The 13,488-nt window shown below is 39.9% G+C and overlaps 1 protein-coding gene across 1 annotated transcript in view; it reads left to right on the forward strand.

Annotated features, from left to right (window-relative positions):
- Positions 1-372: 372 nt before the first annotated feature.
- Positions 373-13,488, forward strand: part of parvin (beta-parvin) — a 34,700-nt gene continuing 21,584 nt past the window's right edge. Inside the window, exons 1-3 of the mRNA XM_067156711.2 lie at positions 373-510; positions 7,765-7,854; positions 13,273-13,446. Coding sequence (XP_067012812.1) covers positions 390-510; positions 7,765-7,854; positions 13,273-13,446 — 385 coding nt within the window. The 5' untranslated portion in view covers positions 373-389. The remainder of the gene's footprint in view (positions 511-7,764; positions 7,855-13,272; positions 13,447-13,488) is intronic.

The raw sequence follows: 13,488 nt of genomic DNA on the forward strand, positions 1-13,488 counted from the left end.
CCTGATGAGATGAATTGTACGGTACTCAATACAACGCTTTGTCTTCACTTTCTTAGGAACAGCGATACATGCTGAGTCAACCATTTCTCCGGAACATTGCCAATTCTGAATACTGGTTTGAAAAGATGCCATAATCAGGCAATATCTTAAGGATATCACTGTCAATCTCATACGGTCTCATAAGCTTTCCAGACTCATTTGTCGAAGGAAGTGTATTATATCACTCTGCATGAAGTCTGGCCTTTATTCGCTATCAGTCATGTTAAGTTGTTTTCGTCAAATTGTCATTTAACCTGCATGGTATATTTTGACGAAGGTGTATTTGGATTTGAATGGCCGCGATTAGTGGCTAGTTTAATTTTCTGCCCGCAGGATTCTCTACAGCAGCAATGGCGTCGCCGAGGCCAAAGTCACCTAGACCACCAGTGTCAGCTGCAAGAAAAGATGAAAAGGAGGAGTCATTTTGGGAGAAGATAGGGACACTGGGCAGGAAGAAAAGGATAAAGGAAGGTGAGCATGGAGTTCATCGTGTTATTTTATTTATTTATTTTGGAGTATTCTATACATAGAGATCTGACCTTATTTGGTCATTTGGACACTTACGAGTGGGTTTGGCCCTCCTTGGAAGTAGAGCAATCATCTCCTGGAAACGAAATTTTTCAGTACATAAAAAACTATATAGTTATAGTAACATTTTGCTTTGTACTTTTCTTGGGTTATAGGACAGTATTTAATGTTCAAAATGTTTCCTTGTATTGCTGTAAATAAATCCCGATGATCTCATCGCAGAAGATTAGTAGGCTGTCATTATGGCATTGACTCTAGGACACAAACTTAGGGAATTTTCGTGGCGTGAAAAGTAAAATTATAATAAAAGGAATGCTATAATTTTTTTATATCTATATAATTATTTTTTTTTCTGTACCCTTCAGTTTTTGCCTCATACTTGGCTTCTATGTTTGAGGCAGGGGATACTGTGGGTGTTCTTTACTGCCGCCACCCACAGGTAGGAGCTATGTACATGAATTTATTACATCTCTGTTGGGTCCACTATAAGTGTGCGTCATCTCAGAAATATACAGTTGCTGCTAAAACTTAATAATATTGTTTTAAAATAATATTCATTTTTCTATTTTATCATTGGGCAAGTGTTTTGGATGTATTATTATTATTATTATTATTATTATTATTATTATTATTATTATTATTATTATTATTATTATTATTATTGGACCACTGCAGTCGTTTCACGTTCACTTTCTCTTTGAAGGTTGTTCTGTTTGGTCTTGTGATCTGCCCAGTACTTTTTCATTCATTCCGATTGTCATTTTCTCAATTAGTCTGAAATCGCTATAGCCCTTTTGTGTGTCACTATGTGTCATATCTGATGAGCATTTGTGAGTCTTAGAAGGGTCTATTAATTGATGTCTGTAAAATAATTTTCCATTCTTCACATTGCCTGTCTCCTCGAACATTCTGTTATTATTATTTTCATTATTATTGTTGTCATCATGTGTATACAGTTACAATAATCTTAATTTTATATTATTTTGGACCATATCTTGGCCACACCCAGTGCATTCTTGTTGGCTTGAAATAGGTTTTCTTCTGTATAAGAAGATAGACACTGTGAACACAGAAGCATATGCTTGATGGTCTTCTTTGTGTTCACACTTAATCATGTCGGCATTGATGTAGCCCAACCTCACCCAATTGACCTAGGTCCTGCCCACTTCTGACCCTGGTTTGTTTGGAAATTTTCATACCAGCCAACTCTCATAACAACCAAGATCCAATGAGCTAGGGAAAGTTCGTCATTTTGCAGTTGTGACATAGCTCTTTCAACTGGGACTTTTAGTTCTGTAGATGTTTGAAGGGAAATTTCATTAAATTCTGCATAGGAGATTCATATCCACATAGTGGACAAGTGCTTTCATATTCAATTTAAGTCCTCTCCTTGTATGCTGCCACTTTTCTTCTAACACTAGGTGGTGGTATTGCTGTGAGATGTTAAAGCTTTTTCACTGGAGTCCGATTTAAGCAACCTCTTATTAATCTACAGGTCTCGTTGAAAGCTACATGATTCAGTACAAGCGAAGATAGTTTTTTTTTTTTTAGTTTGGGGGCCCGTCGAACCTGAAACTCTGTATAAACATTTGTGTGTATCGCCGTAATACTTTTGCATTTGTTATAAAGCAATACTATTTTAGTGCACTACTCGACAGTGGGACACCCGTGGCCTCCAGAGATAGTAGTAGTAACAGTCTACAATCAACTGTTTTTGGTAAAAATTTATCCCTTACTACCTTATGTTTGTAACATTCTAAGGAAATAGAAATTAATGAAATATTATTTGGAAAGATTATTAGAGGAGAGATATGTTCTTTGCAATGTCCAGCAACCCACCATCCCGCCCACAGAAATACATTTACTTTTATAACTTAAAGAAGAGCAATACATGCCATTTTCCTTTCCTGAAGTAGCAACCTCCATTTTTATTGGCCAACGTAAAGTCGCATGTGCCACCATTCCCATCAGTCATAATAAGTAGATTCTATTATCAACCCGGGCACAATAAAACCACAGGAAGCTAGAGGCCTAACACCGCTTTGCGGATTCTAACCTGGGGGCTTGTACCCCCAAATCCCATTTGCTTGTCCCTATCCAATGATCTTGTCCAGGCCCTACCCTAACCAGTACAGACCAGTGGTCTTGTCCAGGTCCTACACTAACCAGTACAGAGTAGTGGTGTTTCCACAGGAAGCTACGGGCCTAATGCTGCTTTGCGGCTTCTAATCTGGGGGCTTATGCCCCCAGACCCCCTTTGCTTGTTCTCATCCTATGATCTTGTCCTGGTTCTAGCCTAACCAGTACAGAACAGTGGTCTTGTCCAGGTCCTACCCTAACCAGTACAGACCAGTGGTGTTTCCACAGGAAGCTAGGGGCCTAACACCGCTTTGCGGCTTCTAACCTGGGGGCTTATGCCCCCAGACCCCCTTTGCTTGTCCTTATCCAATGATTTGGTCCTGGTTCTACACCAACCAGTACAAATCAATGGAGTTTCCACAGGAAGGTAGAGGCCTAATGGACCCCCTCTGCATGTCCCCATATGACTGGTTTCCCAGCGCCATCCTATGGCCTTAGTTCCTAAGTAGAGAGGTTGGCAGCCTTATGCACCACTAGACTACACCTGTCGCAAGATGTAAGCAAAGGGCAGTCGTTCCATGCGTACATGTATGCGGTGAAAGTTTAGTAATGTGGGCGGAAGTGAGAATTCTGTATTAGATTTTCCTTTAAACTAGGCTAACACTTCGTCGTGCACTGCTCAAATATTTTTTTAACCCAAGTCCAATCCCTCTTTCCCTATTAACTAAAATTGCTGATTTTCATAAGACAGATGACCTACTTCCAACTTTCTTTCCATCTTTTCTATCCCACTTTCAATGGATTTTTTGAAGGACCTGCAGGGTCAAAAGTGACACGGACAGTATTATCAAAAGCCGTGCGTAGAGTATGCATGTACTCTGCTGTGGTCATAATTACCATAAGCCATTGTTAAGTATAACTTCAGAGTGTGAAAAGTAAACCTATATACAGGGTGGTGGAGAACAATGTGAACCAGGTATATGAGCATTGAAGGGTTGGTCATACTGATAAATAATTTGAGAAAAATAATTCAATATCTCACGCCATTGTCATTTTATCAGCTGCTGAAGATAGCCAATCAGATCGCTTTGCGTGGCGGTGTTTGCTAAAGCTGCATGTGGTTTAGATGGGCTTGAAAGCTATGTCAAGAAATCAGTATCAAACACAAACACACCGTCGGATTCAGTCAGTGTCACCGTAGTCCGACTCGTTGGCTGAATGGTCAGCGTACTGGCCTTTGGTTCGGAGGGTCCCGGGTTTAATTCCTGGCCGGGTCGGGAATTTTAACCTTAATTGGTTAATTCCAATGGCTCAGGGGCTGGGTGTGTGTGGCGTATTCAACATTAGAAATCATCCTAGTAGGGCCCTCATCATCACAGACATGCAGGTCGTCCAATAAGTCGTCTACTAGAAAAAGACCTGCACCAGGCCTCTCCGGAGGCCATACGCCATTATTATTATTATTATTATTATTATAGTGTCACTGTAGTGTACTTGCTGTGGCATGATACTGTTAGCTTGGGGGGTCCATGTTCAAATTCCTCCCATTGTGAAGTTTTTCCTTCAATTGGTGCTCTGTAGCTGGTATTAGGCCAGGTGTAGATTTAACAATACCACTGCGCAGAGCCCATTTTAATATGCCCGGGAAGCAACCTGATTCGCTAACTTCAGCAGCTAATAAAGTGACAACCAGGCTGAGTGGCTCAGACGATTTGAGGCGCTGACCTTCTGACCCCAACTTGGCAGGTTCGATCCTGCCTCGATCCAGTGGTACTTGAAGGTGCTCAAATACATTGGCCTCGTGTCGGTAGATTTACTGACACATAAAATAACTCCTGTGGGACTAAATTCCGGCAACTCGGAAAACCGTAGAAGTAGTTAGTCGGACATAAAGTCATTAACATTATTGATAAAATGACAACTGCACAAAATATAAAATTATTTTTTTCAAATTATTTATCGGTATGACGACCAACCCTCTAATGCTGATATACCCGGTTCACGTTGATCACCATGCATAATTGGAAAGTAATTGAGTAAAATTAATGGAATTACTTGTAACTATTGCATTCTTAATAATTTTTACTTGTAATTTACTTATTGAAATAAAATTGTAATTGTTACTTTCTAGTATTTGTTACATTCTAGTAATTGAAAATTGAAGGGTATGTATAGGTAATTTAAGGCAGAAACAGGTGATGGGGATAGACATAAAGCTGAAAATTACAGGCCACTAAGTTTGACATGCATTGCATGTAAGCTTTGGGAAAGCATTCTTTCTGATTATATTAGACATGTTTGCAAAATTAATAACTGGTTCGATAGAAGGCAGTTCGGGTTTAGGAAAGGTTATTCCACTTAAGCTCAACTTGTAGGATTCCAGCAAGATACAGCAGATAGCTTGGATTCAGGAGGTCAAATGGACTGTCTGAAGCATTTGGTAGGGTGAATCATGGCAAACTACTGGCAAAAATGAGTGCAATTGGACTAGACAAAAGAGTGACTGAATGGGTTGCTATTTTTCTAGAAAATAGATCTTAGAAAATTAGAACTGCACAACTTTTAACTGGGTTGATGCAGCAAGAGCGATTTGTTTGTGTGCCAGGGATAGGATGCAATAGAGCTAAGCGTTTGAATTCTTTCCTTACCCGACTAGCCTTGCATCATGGTAGGTGTGCTGTTTACCAAAATTGGAGTAGGCGAAGCTTTATATGACCCTGTAATAATTAAGAGGGGAATTCCTCTAGGCAGTATTATTGGATCTTTATTTTTTCTTATATATATGTAAATGATATGTGTAGAGAAGTGGAATCAGAGATAAGGCTTTTTGCAGATGATGTTATTCTGTACAGAGTAATAAATAAGTTACAAGATTGTAAGCAACTGCAAAATGATCTCGATAATATTGTGAGATAAAGTAAACTCGTGTCCTCATCCCGAGGTGGTGCAGCTCTTTTCAGGCACACCCCCACTGGAGGTGAGCAGCATGCACCATTTCAACTACATACCAGCCCTCCTGCCATTCTTAAATTTCTGGCAGTACCGGGAATCGAACCTGGGCCCCTGAGGACGGCAGCTACTAACACTAACCATTATGCTGCGGAGGTATATTGTGAGATGGACAGCAGGCAATGGTATGATGATAAACAGAATTAAAAGTCAGGTTGTGAGTTTCACAAATAGGAAAAGTCCTCTCAGTTTTAATTACTGTCCTAAATGCAGAACAGGATTGATTGATTGATTGATTGATTGATTGATTGATTGATTGATTGATTGATTGATTGATTGATTGATTGATTGAAGCAGAAATGGGGAAATAAATAAAACTATGAAGATAATTCTTTCAGCTCTATTACAGCAGAACCATTCACTTGACCAGTTCTGGATGAGGTACTCCCTTATCTCTCCAGCACTTCCAAAGACATCATTTCAATGCCAAAATTGAACACAAGTATTCCTTCACATGCCCCTGTAGGGCATCTTTTCAGTAAATGGAAAGATGTGCTTTCCCCAAAAGACGTCAAGGCTTAGGAAGGAGAACCTTAAGAACCACTATCAAAGGGTAGAGAAAGGTCCTCCTATTCATTACCATTAGATTAATGTTGTATCTTATATTATTGGTACTAGTTTCGCCGGGCTGAGTGGCTCAGACGGTTAAGGCGCTGGCCTTCTGACCCCAACTTGGCAGGTTCGATCCTGGCTTAGTCCGGTGGTATTTGAAGGTGCTCAAATACGTCAGCCTCGTGTCGGTAGATTTACTGGCACGTAAAAGAACTCCTGCGGGACTAAATTCCGGCACCTCGGCGTCTACGAAAACCGTAAAAGAGTAGTTAGTGGGATGTAAAACAAATAACATTATTATTATTGGTACTAGTTTCAACCTTGCTATATTAGGTACCTTCAGCCATAATCAAAATTGGAACACATACATATATATGACCACCAATAAAATATTACAAATGGGTATGTCTTAGGTAAAGTCTTCATCTAAAACAGTGATGAAATGTGAACTACACATTTAAAATTGGAATTAAAATAACATGTTAAAACTGTTGTGAATGGTGGTGTTGGAGTATGCCAATGTATTCTTGAGTCTTGAATTGCTCTTGGAGCTGGTTTTTACAGGCTGCCCAGGTAACCTAACATTCATATGTGCTAGTTACATAATATTAATACATATGAGTCATTGTGTGCTACAAATTAAGATGTAAATACTGTAAAACAGTTTATTTGAAACAATAATTCTTCATTATTGTCAGTATAATTGCATCAGAGTGTAAACTTTTAGCTTGACTGTCACGTAGTATCGTGCGCGAGCGATGTAGGGATTAGCATGGAATCGCATGCAAGCACTCGATTCCGTGAGATGTCACAAACTCATTGGCATTTCCCTCTTTGGGTAGGGGCAGTAGAATAACACCCAAGGTATCCCCTGCCTGTCGTAAGAGGCAACTGAAAGGGGCCCCAGGGACTCTTTACTTGGGAGCGTGGGTTGTCAACGACAAGGCCCTTAACTGAGTCCTGGCAATGCTTCAACTTACTTGTTGCAGGCTCCTCATTTTCATCTATCTTATCCGTCTTCCCTTGGTCAACTCTTGTTCTTTTCAGATCCCAACAGTATTAGGTCACGAGGCCTAGAGAGTCTTTCGCTTTCATGCCCTGCGTGGCCCTTGTCTTTCTTTGGCCAATACCTTCATTTTCCAAAGTGTCGGACCCCTTCAGTTTTTTTAGATCAGATTAATGTTAATAGAGGATGGTTGCCTAGTTGTACTTCCCTTTAAAACATTAACCACCACCACACTCCACAGCAACTGAGTGGTAAGCCCCAGAGTTACATGATTACGAACGAGCAGTAGAACACTAGAAGTTCAAAATACTCTATTATGTCTTGTTTGTCATAATAACACTAAAATAGTTCAACTTTTCCGTCAGTATTTACCTGTCAGATATTATTGTTAATGCCGTGAAGGGAATACATAGAAATTTTATTGTATTAACTTTTTACGTAGTATTACCCGCCCGGCTACACATTCCTGCCACACGACTGACAAAAATTTATGGGGAGAACACTGAGAATTATACCTAAAACAAGTTAATTGATATGACTTTCTGTTTCAGTGCAAGAAGTTCAGGAAGAAGGCAAATATGCAATTGACTCTCCTGGAAGTCCTACAGCCCCTGACTTGCCTCCGGAGGAATATGCTTTGGGTAAGTTTATTGGATATTTCGTCCTCTCTAAAAACTCTGCATTGGAGCGGTGTGAGATTCCCAGTCCCAAGATTAACCTAGCAGAGAGTCTTATTTTTCAAGGGCGAAGAGAAATCAGTTTTGCACTCCATGTCGTATAATTCTTGTATACAAAAGATGTCTTGTGACACATTTGATGTCTTCTTGGTAAATTTTAATTATAAAGTTCCAGTTGATAATTGTTCTCACTGCAGCCCGCTCCTTTTCATCATCATGAATTTCCTAATATTGGAAATCACAAATGCCCTTCGTTGAAGACTCGCTTCGAAAAATTAGAATTAGTATAGGCAAAAAAAAAAAAAAAAAAAAGAAAAAAAAAAAAAAAAGAAAGAAAGAAAGAAATGGCGTATGGCTTTTAATGCCGGGAGTATCCGAGGACAAGTTCGGCTCGCCAGGTGCAGGTCTTTTGATTTGACCCCCGTAGGCGACCTGCGCATCGTGATGAGGATGAAGTGATGACGAAGATGACACATGCACCCAGCCCCGGTGCCTGCAAAATTAACCAATGATGGTTAAAATTCCCGACCCTGCCGGGAATTGAACCCGGGACCCCTGTGACCAAATGTCAGCACGCTAGTCATGGAGCCGGAGTTAGTATAGGCAACAATAGTGTCTGGGTATCCATTGATGAAACTATGGATATTTTTGGAGGCAAGTTGCAAATGGTATAATTGGCACGCTTCTCGTGGATCGTCCGGGTGATGTGTATTTGCTTACCGTAATTCAGAGTTTCTAGATGCAGCTCACCATCCCACAACTGCAGTATTTTTTGACAACAGTGCCATGAAGCTTTTGTGGGATGGTGAAGTTAAGCGAGAACAAATCTTGTTGTTAGTAACCGATGCTGCAGCATACATGGTGCAAGCAGCAAGGGGAATTAAAGTACTCTATCCAAAAATGGTCCGAGCTGCTGAGGAAGTACAATAGAACTTTCCTGATGTTGACCGGTTAATATCAAATGTTAAGAAAATAATTGTAAAGGCTCTAGGGAGGGTGGCAATATTCAAAGATCATTCACCTTCATTTCCTCCTCAGCCAGAGCTCACCCGATGGGGAACGTGGAGTACTACTGTGAGTACTATGAAACTGTTGTTTCTGCTTTTGACAGTATTTGTTGCATTTTCAGTAAAAAATGCACAGGAGCTGATTTACGGTGAAGAACAAACTCCGTAAGGTACCGAGTGCAAATGAGGTATATGCAGCAATGTGTATAATTAGTGCCATTTTTAGACGGTAGTGGATCTGGTTTACACGAAGATGACCTGCAGCTAATCAGGAAGTCTCTTTTGCTAGTTCATAGACAAGTCTAGATGGGGCTGTTTTTGCTGCTCGTAGTGCTCAGGCTTTCTCTACAGTCTTTAAATCCGACAGATATAATATTTCATGTATTATTTCCAGATCTTAAATTAGAACTGGCCATATTTTTGGAGTATAGTCATAGCTGTTTGTACTGAGAAAGAGGTAATATTCTTTACATTGTAGATTCCCCTGATGGTGGCTGTTACACTTTCCTTTTTGTGTTTCCTGAATGAGGTGCATGTAGATTGTAAGGTGATTCCAAGATTCTGTACTTATTACAAGTTTTCTATCTAGAGATGGTCATCAATGATGATGATGCTGATGATTTGTAGATACCAACATTTCACACAGGTCTTCTGAAAAATTGGAAAGTTTAGGTGAAGATTTCGTTGTATCAAACAAAAGACCCTGCCTGCTCTGTTTCAGAAGACTTTTGATTCATGCAGTTTTTATGCTTAGCCGTAGCGCAGTGCTGTTGCACATAAAATCGCTTTACTGCCGCTACCATAACTCCACGTGCTTTACAATAAAGAATTGTTCTGTCAGTACTGAAGATCTTTTCATCAAACTCTTTCAGATAATTTCTTAATTTTACACGTTCACTGCACATCACTTTTGGCATGATGGGGTTCACTGCAGTACTACAAGTGTGACATCTGTTGAAGATGGTTAGTAGTGAAAGGCGAAGCGAGCTAAAATTGGACCCATCAAGGAAGAAGGAAGAACTGGGAGAGAGATAACGTGGGATTTCTTTGATTGCTAATTGCTTTTGAGCTAAATATATATACTGGAATGACATTCTATTCAAATGTGAAAACACACTGTCATCTCGTTCTGTGAACTCGCACGTATCGTGTCGCAATCTAATCTGTCTAGAAAGATGTGTCAAAAGACATCTATACAGCAGCACATTGTTGGAATCAGGTCTTTTAAACCTGATACCTGTCTGTTCCGGGAGAAGAAAAATTTACGGTATCTACTACACTATTTGCGAATCCTGTGTTGGAAACTTGACACAGATAACACATACCTTGTTAACGACAGCTCAGTTTGAACAAAAGTGCTGAAATTATAACGAAATATGACGTTATAAAATGAGCAAAATATAACCAAAACAATAAATTTTGCCAAAATATGCATTTATATGCAACATCAAATGGCTTTAAACGGGGTCAGGGACCACCCCTCATGCACACTTATATTTCAGATTTCAGGTAAATGAGCTCAGAATATAAATTACAAATCTTATTGATTAGGTTCAGGACTACAAAAAAACCATAATCCTGATTAGATTTTTTCCCCCCTGTTTCCTTCATCCTCAATGTCTTCTTGCCCCTTCTGTATGTGTACATAATTAGAGAATTTTATTAATTTAGAATATAGAATCATTATCATCATCTACTAAAGGCATTGCCCTGTCGTTGTAGTCACATCTGACGATCTTCTGCTAGCCTCTTCACGTTGCTGTATGAACCACATGCCAGTTCACTGACAGAGTTGCTGATGTATGACATCCTTGGTCGTCCCCTGGGTCTCTTTCCCTAGTACTTGACCTTCAATGAGGGTTTGGAGAAGAGAGTCATATCTCAGTACATGTCCAAGGAACTTTATTTTCCTCTTCTTTATTGTATTTAATAAACATTGATCCTGTTTTATGTTCTTTAAAACAAGTTATTTGTTTTTTTATTCATCCAACTTGTTTGGAAGAGGAGTGGGACAATACTGCCCACTGTCACCATATCTCTTTACCTGTTCATAGGAAATGCAGTTGGAGAAATGAAAGGGATGAAATGTAATGGTCTTCAGGTGCACAGTATCTGCTTTGCAGATGATATTGCTATCTAAGCTAATTCTGAAAAGGATATGAGTAAGGTGCTAAGAACATTCAACAAATCCTTAGAAAAATTTAAACTAAATAATAAGAAAACAAAATTCATGATTGTAGACAAAAAGAAGCCTAAAGGCACAGGATCTCTATTATAAATCCAGACCGAGCGCACGGTGTTTGTACTCTGCGCTACAAATTACGTCATGCACGGCCACCCTGCTTTAAGGTGTATACAATCTTATATGAAATCTTACCTTATAAAATCTGCTGGACCAAGCTCGATAGCTGCAGTCGCTTAAGTGTGGCCAGTGTCCAGTATTCGGGAGATAGTAGGTTCGAACCCCACTGTCGGCAGCCCTGAAAATGGTTTTCCCATTTTCACACCAGGCAAATGCTGGGGCTGTACCTTAATTAAGGCCACGGCCGCTTCCTTCCCACTCCTAGCCCTCTCCTGTCCCATCGTCGCCATAAGACCTATCTGTGTCGTGCGACGTAAAAGAAAAAAAATATCTGCTGGAAGTGTCATCCTTCATAATGAGGGACTACATGAACACCGTTAGGATTTTCTGCACACCAATAGCGAGAATTATGACTGTTCACAGGCCTTAACCGAAAAGAACACAAGCTGCGGGTCGAATAAACGATCATTCAATGATGTAAGATACCCTCACAATATCTCACTCTTGTGGCTGGATCAACAGGTTTTAGAGAATGAGTCCATGTAAATTTGTACGGTTTGATATGTATCAGCTTTGTGGAATCTGAAACCCCTACTTGTTGCGCTAATTTTGTGAGTGATTTATTTGGTGACCGTTCAAGATTTGCACCAATGTCATCTAGCTTTTCCTCTGTTAAAACTGTTGATGTGAACGCATGTTTTTTATTGAGCACTGAGCCAGTAGTTTATTTACAATTACATGAATCTGTGCTCATGAAGGTGGAACTTCACCAGGAAATTTCCGAACAAATCCATCGCATCCCCATCAAGCCGACTCGTACTTAAAATAACTTTTACATGTGAAAATACGGTGTTGCAATGATGTTGTATACAAGATAAGGTATACTGGAACACAACATAAATTTATTGCTTCAATATCACTTTATACAATATATACATGAATTTAACTGAAACTTTTCTTGAAGCTGAGTAAATTCGCAAGTAATTAATCTTGATAGTAGACTGAGAGTCTGTAGAAATGTACACTTTATACACATTAACTTTATGTACACTCGAAGCTATCTTGATGAGATAGTTTGTAAGAAAGGTAGAGTTCATGATAGTTGAAAACTATCGGTTTTATAAGCGTAACTTGCCATGAAAGTTCCTAATAACATAATGCAGTTATTTCTATTAGCTTGTCATGAAATGACATGAATATTCACAATTAGAGAATCTAATGTAGGTGTCGGAGCCTGAGTGAGGACAAATGACATGAATATTCATAATTAAAGAATCTAATGTAGGTGTCGGAGCCTGAGTGAGGACAGAGGATGTGTAGAATACAGGCATCGGGGCTCGACTTGGCTGCAGGAACGGGAACTGAGGCAGTGGCCCGAGGTGAAACCTCATACAACCAGAATTCAGTCCACCTGGCCGAGACACATCTTTAAGAGGGATAACCTCCGTGTTCGACGTTCAGTGTAATCTGGTGCTGGACACTGGGGAGTCCTACTAAGTGGCTGCCAGGTGCTCCTTTTATAGTGCAGACTGACGTCACAAGCAAGCGCACTGGAGTCGTCTCGTAGAGTCTCGCATAATCCAAGCTGCGGCGTGCGCGGTGCTGGCTGGCGCAGAGCTAGGAGCGCTGAGGACACACAACAAATGATAGCTGTCTCGTCATGTTAACAGCTGAGATTCAGACTGGCTATTGATGCTAGATTAAACACGTGCATTCTCCTTACAAGTTCAAGAACTATGGACGCCTCTTGTACAGCTGCTTAGGTCTCGGAGAGTAGAAACACCGCTGGACGGTCCAGGTTTATAAGAAGAGAGACCCTCTATAACATATTTTTGTATTTGAAAACTTTAATTGTCAGTATCTCTATTTCATGCTTTTGAGGTTTATGGCAGAGAACCCCTCAGTTATTGAAGGAGACAGTGATTGTTCATTGTTCTTACTGTCCCCACACCGTCCTCCCCTTACACTTATCTCCCTGCCATGCCATTTGTAATAACTTTTTATTACTCTAAAGGGAATTTATGGTATGTATGTTTCTATATGTTATCATGATTTTAATATGATTATCCACAGAGGAAAATGAGGAGAGATCCATGATTGAGCCCAGATCTTTTGATGAACCAAAACTGAGGGAGCTCATTTCAGTGCTTATTGAGTGGATCAATGATGAATTGGCAGACCAGAGGATAATTGTTAAGGATATTGAGGAAGATCTGTATGACGGTCAAGTTCTTCAAAAATTACTAGGTGAGTGAGTGTCTGAGAAGTAGTTCTGTTATTACGACTTTT

This window comes from Anabrus simplex, chromosome 12, assembly GCF_040414725.1.
Source record: "Anabrus simplex isolate iqAnaSimp1 chromosome 12, ASM4041472v1, whole genome shotgun sequence".
NCBI lineage: Eukaryota > Metazoa > Arthropoda > Insecta > Orthoptera > Tettigoniidae > Anabrus > Anabrus simplex.